We start from the raw sequence: 13,625 nt of genomic DNA, 5'->3' as shown, positions 1-13,625 counted from the left end.
AGCACACAACTCAACTCACTAAATGTTCTTAGCAGATATAATCTATACAAAGCACATTTCTTTTTTCACTCACACGGACATGTATTTCTTCTTGATATTTTTGTATATAACGTGCTTTGCAATTCTTCTTTGCCTTCTAGGTCTTTATATAACTTTCAAAATGTAATTGTTGAAGCTTGTATTTTGCACTTCATCATATATTCGTTAGATGTTCCATGTGGAAACTTTTGCACTAAATATTTATTGCACATCTTGAATGTGTGTTGCAATTTAAAATGTTTCTATCTTTATACAATTATGAACATTGATGTTTTTAACCCTCTTAACTTTTTTGTTCAAATTTTCATTGTTTCTCTCTGTCTTGTCATTAGACGCTCTATAAGGTATCTTCTAGTTTGAAGATATTTGTTGTGTCTTAACCATTTAATATCACATATTTATACTTTGAGGTTTTTCTTTATTCGAAGATTATTGAACATTGAATTTTGAACCTTCTACACTTGAATATCCATAAATCTCGTATTTCTTTTCCATCTTTCTCGTATTAGATGCTTGAAGAGGAAACTTCTGATCTGAAAGTTCAAACTCATCTTGATCATTTGTTAAAGTTTTGAAATCTTTCTATATTTGTGTATCTTTAATCATTGAAACTTGATTTTTTTTTCTTCACTATATGCACAAATCTCCATATTGTAGCTCCTTCATTTTTTCATTAGACGCTCTAAATAGAAATTTTAACTTTGAATTCTTTTACGCGTCTCAAGTGATGTAAGCAAAATTTAGAAATAGTTTGAACATCATAATCAATAAGAATCATAATTTAAAATAATGGGTATCACTTAATCATATTCTTTAAATTACAAAATCTCAAATTATAAAACCCTTTTATTCTAGAAATTTTACTGGTAATGTATTTTTCAAAAACTTTCAAAGTCAATACAAGTTTTAAACATTGAAAACAATCATAATTTAACCAACATTTATTTCATCAAAATATAATTTCAAAAAATAAATTTAGACTGAGTTGAACATACCTTTAGATTTCGAAAACCTTCTAATTTAACAGTGTAAATTTGAAATTTTTTTAATATTTATTTATTTTTTTATTGTTTAGGTGTATCGGTACATAAAACAATTTATAATCATAATACAATATTTATTTCATTTAAAAATCATTAAGCTAATCAAGATATATAGTTTTTGAATTGTTTTGTTCTACTATCAGAATACAAAAATTTTCCATAATTAATTAATGAGTTCTTTTGAATGAAAATTTTGATTTTTATAAATTAATGTTATCAAATGAGGTTAAAAAATAATTAAACAATGTCAAAAGGCATTTTAAGAACATTGAGATTGGGTTTAAATACTCTTTGATACGTTAAACTATCTAACAATAAAAGATGAAATGATCATCTAACATGTAAAAAACGAAGTGATTGTCTAACGAGTTCATGGTAATTGTTTTGTCTAAATCATCTCATCCTTTGAAATTGTCTAGCATGTTGAGCATACAAAGACAGTTTAGAGAGATCGTCTAACACATCTTTGTATTGTGACATTGTCTAGCAAGTATTTGCTGTGAGACTATCTAGCATGTTAAAAACATAAAGTTTTTCACTCATTTGAAAATAGAGATTTTCTAATAAGCTTAACTTTGAGAGACTGCCTAATAATTTTAATACTACAGGACCGCATACCAGGTTTAGTCTTAATAGATTGTGTAATGTGTCTTTGTCTAAGACTACACATACAATAGCTTTATTAAAAATATTAACACATCTTATATTATTTGTTATCATTAGAAACCATGTGCTCTCTTATCACGAGACCATCTAAATGGTGTTAAACTATATATTAGGTACTAGACCGTCTAGTGTCTTAATAAAAAAAATCCTACATATTAAACGTAAAAAAAACTTATTATTTACTAATGATTATTAAAGACCAAACACATGCTCAATTATAATAATCATTAACGAGATTCATACAAAACTAATAAAATTAAAATTATTGTACAAACCTGTAATTCTTTTCTTATTAAAATAAAACAAGATATTAGACGTAAAAACACAAGCTCAATAATCATTACCAGAATTCATACAAAATTAATAAAATTAAAATTATTGACAAAGATTATATTTCTTTTCTTATTATAATAAAAACAAGATATGTAAATAAATGCTGTACTAATTGAATATTTATCTAATTTTATTTTAGATTTTCTTATAAAGTTGTGTCCAGCAACACAGAGAAGAAAAAATTATCAGTTATGTTCTACAACATTCTTTTAGAAAAATTCCACCCATAAAAATAAACAATTAAGTATGGGAAGAAAAATAAAGAAGTTAAACTTTTTATCTTCATTGTTCCATTATTATTCAGAAGTTCATTCTCATATATAGTTAACATACCTTCATTTACGCATGTTCTAATTTTGAAATAGACAAATTGTAGCAATTTTCAATGAACTTTTATAAAGTTCATAGACCAGCTCATCAGTTCAATATAAAGTATTCTTTGAAGTCCACCAAGTGCAGTCAAAAGCCAAGTCTTTTCCGGTTTCTCTAGGACTACTTAACTATGAAGGAAAACATTATTGCTAAAAACTGCTAAGCTTCGTGAATCCTATGAATACTTTTAAAAAAATTCTACTGATATAACTCTTGCATCATCAACATTGATTCAAATAGCAAACTGGTGCAACATTAACAAAATATATATGTTCATAAAAGCAAAAGGGAAGATACCAAAAAGGGGAGGGAATAAGATTATGACAATATGTGTAGGGTAGGCACTGTTGTGACGTCATTCCTAGTGAAGGAAAGCTAGTATAAAGAATATATTGAAGGCTTGGTAGTACCTTCAATGGTTGATATAGGCAAAATCTAGTAGGTGGTGGTGGTGGTGGTCATATGAGAATCAGAACAAATAACCAAACCTCTAATATTATGCAATTAGATAGAAAATTGAGCATGATCTTGAACTGAAAAATAATTTGAACCACAAAGGGACCCGTTGGTTTTGATTCCAAATTGAAACCATTGTGGAAAAGTCAGTTGTACTAGGCCTTCTACCTGTCACGTTTGGAAATAACAACATAAGATGATGACAACCTAAGCAATCGTCCAAATTTGAACGTAAATTAAACTGAACACACAGTAAAAACATAGAAATTTTGGATTATGAGGGGACCCAAAACTCGATTGCAAATCGGAACCGACTCAGATTTTCCATTAAGTGTCGTGTGTCCATTTGCAATATGGTGGACCATAGTGCTTTCCATTATTAAAAAGGAAATAGAGTTTATATAAATAATTAACTCAAGACAAAGCAATCTTATTGTTCTGACCAAGTGAAATCAATGGCAGTTTTTGTTTTTGTTTTTTGTTTTTGTTTCTGCAATGAAGGCCACAAAGAAAAATTGAGAAAACAAGCTGTGATCTCCTTCACTGTAGCTGTTGCCATCTACTGCACACATTATGTGTGGTTACAACAGTAATAAGTAAATTGCAAAGTTAGAGTCTAAAAGGGTGTACAAAAAAATTGATGTACATTTTGTTTGTTTGCTTAAAGAAGAGGCAAGGTAAAAAGAAGCTTCAGTGGATAGTCTAGCTGCTATTATTGTGTGCATATCTGATAAGGAGATCACTTACCATTTCAGTAAATTGTCCCTTTTGTTTGGTAAAGCTTTTTTCTATTTTGGTTCTTTATTTTATAAGTAATTCTAAATATATGTAGATTAAAGTAAAAATAAGATAATATTTTTCGTATTGATCAATAAGAAAACTATGACCATCAAGTGTTTTGGTGCATGAATGAACGAAATAAGTTGTTAAATGCTTAGATGCGTGGTGAAAAAGTAATCAATATGCATATTTTGCCTTACATGTGCTAGTAGCTTGTAGATAAGTGTGAGTTTTCAACATGATAAAACGCTCTATTCAAACACAAGTCGAGAAAAGTAAGTCAAACCAAGTTCAGAAGGACCCTTCTAATATTCGTTAAGGAAGAGAGAGGGAAAGAGAGAGAAGTCTTCAACGTAAGTTCGAGCTATTGACTACAACTTTTATTCACTAAAATACAAAAAAAAAAAAGATGACTTGAGTGTTTGGTGACAGTGGAATCATTGTTTTGAGAAAGAGAGTTGAAAAAGGCCTCAGAAGATACAAAAAAGAACGTAAGATAGGGATTAACATAACAAAGTTAAAAGAGTTTAGGTGCACTCTGATGGTTAAGAATTGTAGATTTTGAGATCTCACATTAGAAGCATTCTATTTTGACACGTTGCAAAGTACAAAAGACAAGAAAACAAACATAGCATAGCTTTGCTGGCAAGGCTGGTGAGAAAGAATGAAATTAGTGGATGATTAAGATGATATGTATGTATCATTGAAAGCAAAGTGGGGATACAGAATCAGCTAGTGGATTCACTGATGCAATAACGTCCAATAATCAAAAGTCAAGCACCAATGAAAAAGTAGAGGGTAGGTACCCATGTTTGAAGTTTATTATTACATTCTCACTCATATCCTTCACTCACACCAATCTTTCTACTTCATCTCTCATTTCTGGAAGTTGTACACGCTTCTTTAGTTTATCTTAAATTTCCTGGCAGAATGTGTAGTATGAAAAGAAAATTTGAAGATTATGGAAAAAGAAAAAGGTAAAAGATTATATAGTTCGATACTTATACGTATACATTAGGTATGTGAATATCTAACTACATAGTAATAAAACCTTTTTTTTTCCAAAGTGAAGAAATAAAAGTTTAGTGGTCACTAAACTGTGTTCAACACCAACAGAAAAGAAAGAAGTGTAACTAAGTGATACCTTTACTCAAAAATAAGAGTTAGCTAGATTAGCTCTATCCTGATTACATCGAAATGCAAAAAAAGGTTAGGTAATTGGGTTAAGGTTAAAATAGTCCAATGACCAAATAAATACTTTAACCTATTATTTATTTTTAATGGACACTCTACTGTATTGCAACTTTTAAATTTAATGGTTTGAAAGCAAAAGTAAGAATGTATTTGGATAATGAATAGATCATACCACTTGTGAGTTTTTCAATCATCAGCTATTTAAAGCAATGGTCAGAAACTAACTTCCCCACTAGCCTTCTATAGAGCCCTTTGGAGAAATCATTCAAACCAATCTATCTGGTATAGGCATGGAGCTTTGTTGGCAAAAATCAATCCATGGCTCTTAAAGAAGAATGGAGGATTGTGTGAGAGGGTCCTCACCCCTCACACTCCTCCTCCTCTTACAGTTTGCTTATGCTTAGCCATTGGCTTCTCTAATCATTAACCACAAAGGGTATATATGGAGTAACATGATTCACTGAGTGGCATGAAGCAGAGAAGCATTCTCCATAGGTCAGAGAAGCTTTGGCTACAGCCAGGCAAACCGGCAAGTCACAGAAAGGCAATGGACTTTCTCTCATTAAGGGGTCCTTATGGCTATGTATTGACTCTATTGTAGTTCTTCTTCTACTTCTTCTTCTTCTTCTTCTTCTACCAGTAGAATGTAATAAACAAAGATCTCCTTTCTTTGAGAAGCCAGCTACCAACTTGTGTTGTCCATAACACTCAATTTGCAGATGACTACAGTCCGGCTCTCTTCAGGTTCTGCAGATGAGTAGGTAGGTAATTATAACCTCATATTCCTCTCCATTTCCCTAACCTTGCTGTGTGTCTCTTCCTTTTCCCATGTGTCTTAGTGTGTATGCTTGCTGTGTTGTGTGGCCTTATATGCAATAAAATCATTTTAGTAGTGTTTTAGCTCCTTAAAGTGGAGGGTTATGTTCTGCACAAGTTGATTGGTTAGAAAAGCTGCAAAACCCTCCTAGAAAAGTGTTAAAAGACAAAATGACCAAGCCACTTTTGCACTCTAGTTTCTGATTTTGCTGTGATTATGATTATTCCGGGTAAATAGCCCATCCTCTCCCTGTAAAAAACAGCATTCACAAGTGGAAATTTTATTTACTAAAATTAATAGGAAGTCAACCACTATTATATGAGTGTTTGTTTTTCACTTCAACATACACTTGGCTACCACCTTTTTGTCTTAGAAAGTGGAAGAATCTCATTGAACATGGTTACAACAAAAACCGGACACCCGTCATATAATAATTCAAGACAGCGTTTATCAGTCTTGGAACTAGTTCAACAAGTGACGGTTAAATTTTGCTACAATTGATTTTAATTATGGAACATGATTAAGATATGTATCCGATGTAATCTCAATAACAATGTTTCAATTGAAATGTATAGGTAATAAGTGAACTTGATAATTATGGATGCTAACTAAAGGACTAGAGTTAACCAAGAAAACTGAGTTCAATGGAAGACAAATCACAGTATACAAATAATTATTGTTTTCTCCTGTATTTTTGTTCTCTAATTGTCTATTAAAAAGAGTTATCTAAACAAACTCACATTCAAGATGATAAGAAAATTCTCGCTGTTAAGCTCTCGCTGTCATGTCTAAAAGGAAATGAATATGCTTCGTTAATAGTTCATGAAATATAATTAAATGTTACAAGAATACATTGTTTCAAAGACATGCCATTTTGTCCCATAAATAGAATCTCAAACCCCATTACCTATTAGCCAATGGGAGAGCCTTTTTGTTTTTTAAATAGAATTGTCATTGTGTCTCAAATAGAATCTCAAATCCTAAACCATCATAAAAAAAATCACCCTTTGACATAAATTTGATTCTTTATTTTCTATAACTGGTGTATCAGAGAGATTCACATAAAACTAAATAAAACATAAAGATTTCGTATCATTCCAAGTATTATGATACGTGCCTGTAAATTCTAAATACATAAATACAAAATCCATTTACTTACCGAACACCGAAAAGAAAGTGAGTTGAACCTCAGAAGCATGGGAAGAATTGGCAAGCCAATCTACTATCCTATTTCCTTCCCTGGCTATCTTGTTTATTGTAATCAAACTATCACTAAAGGCATGCAACAAAAAACTACATGTTGAATATAACTATGCAAAAAGAATAAGAAACTGGTTTGTGGAATGAATGAGGAAATTTGTTCAGCTTTTCCAAGTTCCCGTTCCATATTTTAAGAGAGAAACATATAGCAATTCATTCCAAGTATCCGGTACCCCAGGCAAGCACCAATGGCTGCAGTCTTCGAATAGTGCAGTAGAGTTCTGATCCATTGATTTCTTATACCCCTTTCTGTATACTGAAGGATGCCCATCTTTTCTGTAATCTGTAAGCCTACTTATATTCATATATACTACTGGGGTTTTCATTTGTTGGATCACACTTTCTAGAGCCCTCATTTTTAAAGGATACTTTTGTAAGTAAGTTTCATTAAATATTGGCTCAGTTTCTTTATGGCACTGTCCTCCTGAATTCCATTGGCCACCCCTGCAGAGTATTGGAACTTACTCAAGGTATAACACATGCATATGAATCTCTAAATTGCTAAAATATACCATTGAAGTCACCATGACCTTGGAACAGTCTTTGTAGCAAGATATGATTCTGGTTAAAATAAAAATGAAATGCTAGTCTTATTGCCAGTAGTTATTTAAAATGATAAGGGTTAGTGGTTAGTTTAAATCATAACCACAATTTTACACCATATAGCAGGTAAATTTAAATTTGCTTAACAAAGAACAAAATTCAACCCAGTGAGAATGGTGCAAAATTGCTTAATTGTATTTTGTATTAGTTTACTAGAGTATCAATACTAAAGGCAGGTGCACGCCATGCTGCAAGGAGGAAGTAGGGGTGAGGGGGAACTTGCTTAGGTAATTAAGCCAACAGCAATGATAAAAATAAAGTAGCCATTACCTAAAGAGGTTTTACCTAATAGGAAAGAAAAAGCAACTAGAGAGTCTAAGGATAACAAGTTTTCAACTACCAACAACATTCTGTTTATCTCCTGATCAAACAGATCTATCAATTACCAAATGTCTGCATAATCCAATTTTTCCGACAATGAACTATTGCATGTTCATTATTACATAGACATAATTGTGGAGGCCAAGTGAAAAATCTGATAATCAATATAGATGATATGAGATGAGACAGGACCTTGGTAAACAAGTATTTCCTAAGTAGCACATATTTCCAGTTAGAAACAGGCTTCGATTAATTCTTGAATCCAAGTAAAAGTAAGGAAACAGTAGCAAGTCCTTATACAAACAATTGAATTGTGGAAGCTATGTAAAAGAGAACAATACCAGAAGTGGGTGACTGAGTATCCCCGGAAGAAAACCTGAGTTTGATTGGCATTGATTTTTCGGTCAACCCATTTAGCCCAAGTGGTCAAGGCTCTGGTGTATGCATCCAGAACCTTGAGTCTTGCGTGTACATGGTTTCCTTCCTGATAATAATCTTCTCTGTAGCAGTACCAGATGACAGCAAAATGAAAAAAAAAGTGCTAATTAGGAGCACATGACGCAAGAAATGCATAACAATATTTGATTGATAAAGCAATCTCACATTACAAATGTGGTGTATGGGAATTGAACTCACCCTTTTGATGTTTTATTATGGGTCCACCAATGTCCTGTGTTGAAGACTATGATATTAGCATCTTCATACCTGGTCGTAGTCCAGTCCATCAAATCCAATCTTAATGTCTCAAATGATCCATTTTTGGACTTGAAAGTTGACTCTTGAACGATAAATGGCGAAACAACTAAGTCCACCGAACAATTATAATCCTAAAATACCGCAAAAAATTCTAGTAAGACACCATAGCGCTACAAGATTCACACTAGACAAATATCAAACAAGTGAAGGAAACTCGCCTCAAATCTAAAAGAATAAACACCTTTCTTCTTAAATTCCCTTCTCCCCGAAATTTCAAATACCCGTTTCTTGTTCCTGATACTTTCACGGAGAATGCATACAAGTGACTCCCACATGTTCCTGTTCAGTGAATCCCCCACAAAAACCAGCCTCTGTCCTCTCAACCTCTCCAGAAAATCAGTTGCATTCAAACTGAGGAGTGACATGATGACATCAATCATTGATCAAATACGAGAACAATAATTGTATACTTTTTTCTGAGGCTAAATGCATAGTTTTGCTCTGAATAAAAGAGAATCCAACCACATTCAATTCACAAAATGTCCCTTCTTGCATAAAATTAATGATAATGCAAAAGACTTGGTCCTAAATTTATATGCATACATCGCGTTTATCACAAATCTTACTTTCACGTTATCGTTACAGTAAACATTGAATATTAATCTCTTTTTCCTTATTCCAGTACAAACTACTTTTCTGTTCTAGATTAACATGAACACTTCATAGTCGTTACATACAAACAGTTATCATATATCTCTCTACCTTGGAATTTTGCACCCATATGGCTGCCACCTCCATTTAACATACTCTCCATCAGGCCTCCCATTCTGGTGACAGTTAAAATCTCTATCAATATGTGGACAAGACCCTAAAGGATAATATGGCTTTGAACCATCTTTTACCCACTTTCCATCAAAAATGTCACATTCCTCATGTAAACCAACCTGCATTTTCTCATTATGAGTGACAGTTACATTCCTTAAACTGTTTTCCCTAACCAAATCCCCTTCATGCTTTCCTTTGTTACTCTCTGGCAACAAATAAGAAGAAAAACTATAATTCTGCAAACCCCTGACACTCTTTGTTTCCTCCAACACATGATTCGCTCCATTTCCATCCACAACTACCACACTTCCTTCCTTAATAACCTTCACAGAACTCTTGTACTCGTCAGACTTTGAAGTGTTAGAAGTGCTGCTCCCAGAGGAAGAAGAGTGGCTAGTATTATTGAAAGGTAAGAAGGGGCGAGAAGCAAGCGAAGAATTTGCAGCAACAGTGCTTAGTTGTGGAACAAAGACTGCAACTTTGGAAACCCTGAGGGAGTTACCAAGAATGAAGAGAGACAACAAAAGAAGAGAAGCTACAACACCTAAACTGAACCAACGAAAAAGTCTTCTTCTGTGTGACAAAAGAGGATCAGAGAAGGCGAGTCTCTTCACAGGGAAAAGAACATGCATGCTGCTCTTGTGAACAAAAGCGAAAGATTGAGTATATCAGAGTGATTTTGGAGGTGTGGGACAAGTGAAGAAAACAATGTGCTTGAAGGTTCAAAGTTGAGTTGGTGCAGGGTGTGTTGTGTTGATATGGTGTGAGTCTCCTTTTGAAGGAAAGGAGAGGAGCAACACAGACAAAAACAGAATGAAACGCTGTTGCAATAGGAGTAATACTACAATACCATGTTCCAACAAAAACAATTCATCAATTAATATTTTCTCACTAATTACTTGTATCTATTAAAGATATTTATTTAGTATTCAACAAATTTTACTATACAAACAATTGTATACATACTTAATTCATCAATTCGACATTCATATTCGAACATCATATATCAACATATAAATGCATCATTTGCACCTAATTTAATCAAAAATTCAAACTTCACTTTTCTACTTCTCATCGTTTAAGACAATTGCAAATTTAATTTCTCTAAGTACTCAAAATATACAAAACTAACTAGTAAAACCTAGAACATTCATAATTAAATAACAATCTAACTTGCTCCCATCAAGTCTAATTCAAAAACTAAAGAGATCAATAAAGACTTAGACTAACAGATAAATCTATTCAACTCAAATCTCAAGCAAAAACAAAACTCTATACATACAAACATTACTATAACAAATAGATTTTTTTTTCAAAAGCTTAAAGAAAATGTGAAAGAAAGAAATTTAAAAAATAATAAATTTTGTAAAATAAATTATTAAATAAATAACATTATAAATTATCTATTAAATATGGCTTAATTTTAACCTTTTTTTAAATCATCCTTTACTAAACATAAAAACTAAAGGTTGCAAATTACATTTTAGATAAAAAAAAATGACTGATGAGAAATTCATAAATGTATAATTACCATCTAGTAATGAAATTATCAAATTTGTATAGACTATGTTATTGATATTCAATTTATAGTGATTTAATAAGATAAAATGGGAAATATATATATATATATATATATATAATTGCAAATATATATCTAACTAAATTGATTTCTACATTTATGATAAGTATATTCGATAAACTTATTTACACTTTTCTTATTTAATTGTTTTTTATGACTGAATTATCTTCGTAATTTAAAATCTAATAAATATTTATAATGATTATTATAATAAATAAATTATTTTAAGTTTATACGTTATATTTCATATTTATAAAAAATTATTTTTAATACGATGAATAAACATCTGAGAAAATAAAATATACTAATAAAATTTAAATAGAAAAACTGAGATGATTGAAACAGATTTTTTTAACCTGGGAATAATGTGTGAAATGTACTTACTAACCAGAGAGGAGATAGTGAGACATTCTATTGTTTGAGAGTAGAAAAGTTAAAGGTTTACTCTCAAGTTAAAATTTTAAACCTTTAAAAAAATTCTTTTATATTATTTTTTAAAATTAGTTTTCTCTTTTACCATTTATATTTTTAATTAAAAAGAGAAAGAAATAAAATAGAAAACTTAACCACTACTTTATTAAAATTAAAACAATTTATTTTACTTTTAATTAATTTTTTAAACAATATAAAAAAAGAGAAAAAAAAATGGTATATATCAATTAGCACGAGACTTTAACTTATTTAGTTGAGTACATCAAATACATAGAGAAAACTTTATTGTTTCTAATATAAAATAAAATATCTAACATATTTAATAGTAAACGTTTGGTTAAATCTTTTAACGAGACTTATTACCTCTATAAGTATTTTTTTAAAATAAAAAACTAAAATTGACCTATGAAGTTAATTGTAAAAAATATATATTAGTTTCACTCAAATTATATTTTTAGTTTATACATAACTTAATTTAATTTAAGCTTATAAAAACTTCGTTTGATTTTGATTCCTTTTTAATAAATGTTTGTGAAAAGTTTAATGAATACATTCTTTTTCCAAGTTTATCCTTAAATAAACTATAATTTATTTATTTTTTTATAAAAAAATTTATGTTATGATATGCATCACTATATAACATGACATCTCAGTTAAATCGACACTCAAATAACAATAATCTTTTATCATCACATAAAATAAATATTATTAAAAAATATACAAAAAAAATTATAAAACTAAACAAAAACTCATATCTTAACAAAAACGATACATAGATAAGCTATATATATTCATAAAAAAATTTAATAACAAAATAGATGGAAACCATTGTAACAATAAAATGATTTTCTATAAATAAATCATAAATTAGTCAACTTATTAAATTAGTCAACTTATTAAGATACATATTTCTTTATTTTTTTATAAAAAATATAAATAATCTTAAATCTGATTTTTCTGAACTAACAAATGTCTTTATTTACAAAAGATAAAAATAATGTATTTGCTATTTGAATGAAATTACGAAATGTATTTTAATAAGATTGTTTCAAGAAGCCACATACTTAGTGTTATTCTTAAACAGCAATTAGTTTAAGATAAAAGTGATAATATTAACATATTTCATAGTTGGTATATGTTAAATATTTTTTTTTACTTGGTTAAAATGATAAATATTGAGGAAATCGTGTTTGTGTTTACCTTTTAAGATTATATTGAGTATTTATTTATCATATATTTATATTTAAAATGGAATCCAAGGAAGGAGGGAGAGATTGGTAAAGAGATGATAGGTGAAGCATGCGGTGGTGTACAGATAGACAGATGTAGGGTAGCACCGCCCTCCACATTCTATGAAAGAACGACAGGTGTACGGTGCAGGAGCACGGTGGTCTCAACATGCACTAAAAACAAAGTTTCCCTGGAGGAAGTACAGGTGTAGCGAGACGACGCCGTAACTGTTTCAGCTTTAAGGTTGCGCAGTGAATAAAGCAAAGTTCTGCCACCACTGCCTGCCACATTAACTAGCCATGCATGTGGTTCACTTCACCGCGCTGCGCTTCGCCACGATGCCCATATCTAATCATGATTCATTCTCATTTCCGAGGACATTTTCACAACTTTAATCAATGCGTTTTTCTTTTCCACTTCATTCAAATCACAACTCTATATGTTTTTTTCTGTTTTTTAACGAGAGAAAATAAATGTAGAGAGAAATTGTACACTTAAAACACTATGTGTTCTATTGCAACAATTCTAATTTTGTAGAGTTCATTACTTGAAAAAATAATCACATTCACAACAAATTCATACCCATTAGATCAAACGAAAGCACAATTAAATAAAAACTGACCATTAATAATTTACATATTCGAGTGTTAAGCCAAAATTAATTTCTCACATTGAATCTCATTCCATAATATTCACATGAACCACACAAAGCATGAGTCATTGTTTGCCCGTATATTTTTTTAACAACTCACAATTTTTTTAGCAAAGTGTGAAGCCAAAACAACATTCTAAATTGAATCTCACCCCCATCAACCATTCACAAATGAACCACATAAACATTATTATTTCATGAATCATCCACGGATTCTTGAGCAGATTATCAAGTCAAAAGGAACGTTATAGATTGAATCTCATTCAATGAACCACACAAAACATGAAACACTCTTCACCCACATTATTTCCTGAAAAATTAAATTTT

At 30.7% G+C, this 13,625-nt stretch overlaps 1 protein-coding gene across 3 annotated transcripts; it reads right to left on the bottom strand.

Moving 5' to 3' along the window:
• Positions 1-3,013: 3,013 nt before the first annotated feature.
• On the bottom strand, positions 3,014-10,266 carry LOC137806564 (protein trichome birefringence-like 2). 3 transcript variants are annotated; one of them, XM_068606761.2, is made up of 6 exons: positions 9,525-10,215; positions 9,343-9,407; positions 8,799-8,991; positions 8,521-8,711; positions 8,226-8,384; positions 5,114-7,404 (listed from the first exon to the last, which is right to left on the bottom strand). In XM_068606761.2, the coding sequence occupies exons 1-6, from the start codon at positions 10,035-10,037 to the stop codon at positions 7,062-7,064; spliced, it is 1,464 nt and encodes a 487-aa protein (XP_068462862.1). In that variant the 5' UTR covers positions 10,038-10,215; the 3' UTR covers positions 5,114-7,061. The 3 variants fall into 3 exon arrangements, with proteins under 3 accessions (XP_068462863.1, XP_068462862.1, XP_068462861.1); XM_068606762.2 differs by lacking the exon at positions 5,114-7,404 and adding an exon at positions 3,014-3,077 and having other exon boundaries at positions 9,343-10,152; XM_068606760.1 differs by having other exon boundaries at positions 9,343-10,266.
• Between the last annotated feature and the right edge of the window lie 3,359 nt (positions 10,267-13,625).

The sequence above is a fragment of the Phaseolus vulgaris genome, chromosome 3 (assembly GCF_051622355.1).
Source record: "Phaseolus vulgaris cultivar YP4 chromosome 3, ASM5162235v1, whole genome shotgun sequence".
Lineage (NCBI taxonomy): Eukaryota > Viridiplantae > Streptophyta > Magnoliopsida > Fabales > Fabaceae > Phaseolus > Phaseolus vulgaris.
The sequence above is the reverse complement of the archived record's forward strand: the minus strand, read 5'-3'. Positions and strand labels throughout refer to the sequence as shown.

Excerpts from the sequence above, each read along its gene's own strand:
- LOC137806564 (XM_068606760.1), bottom strand. The coding sequence starts at position 10,037 with ATGCATGTTCTTTTCCCTGTGAAGAGACTCGCCTTCTCTGATCCTCTT. Across the intron at positions 8,992-9,342 it reads TATGGGTGCAAAATTCCAAG|TTTGAATGCAACTGATTTTC; the intron begins GTAGAGAGATAT and ends GTCACTCCTCAG. Across the intron at positions 7,405-8,225 it reads TACTCAGTCACCCACTTCTG|GGGTGGCCAATGGAATTCAG; the intron begins GTATTGTTCTCT and ends AATACTCTGCAG.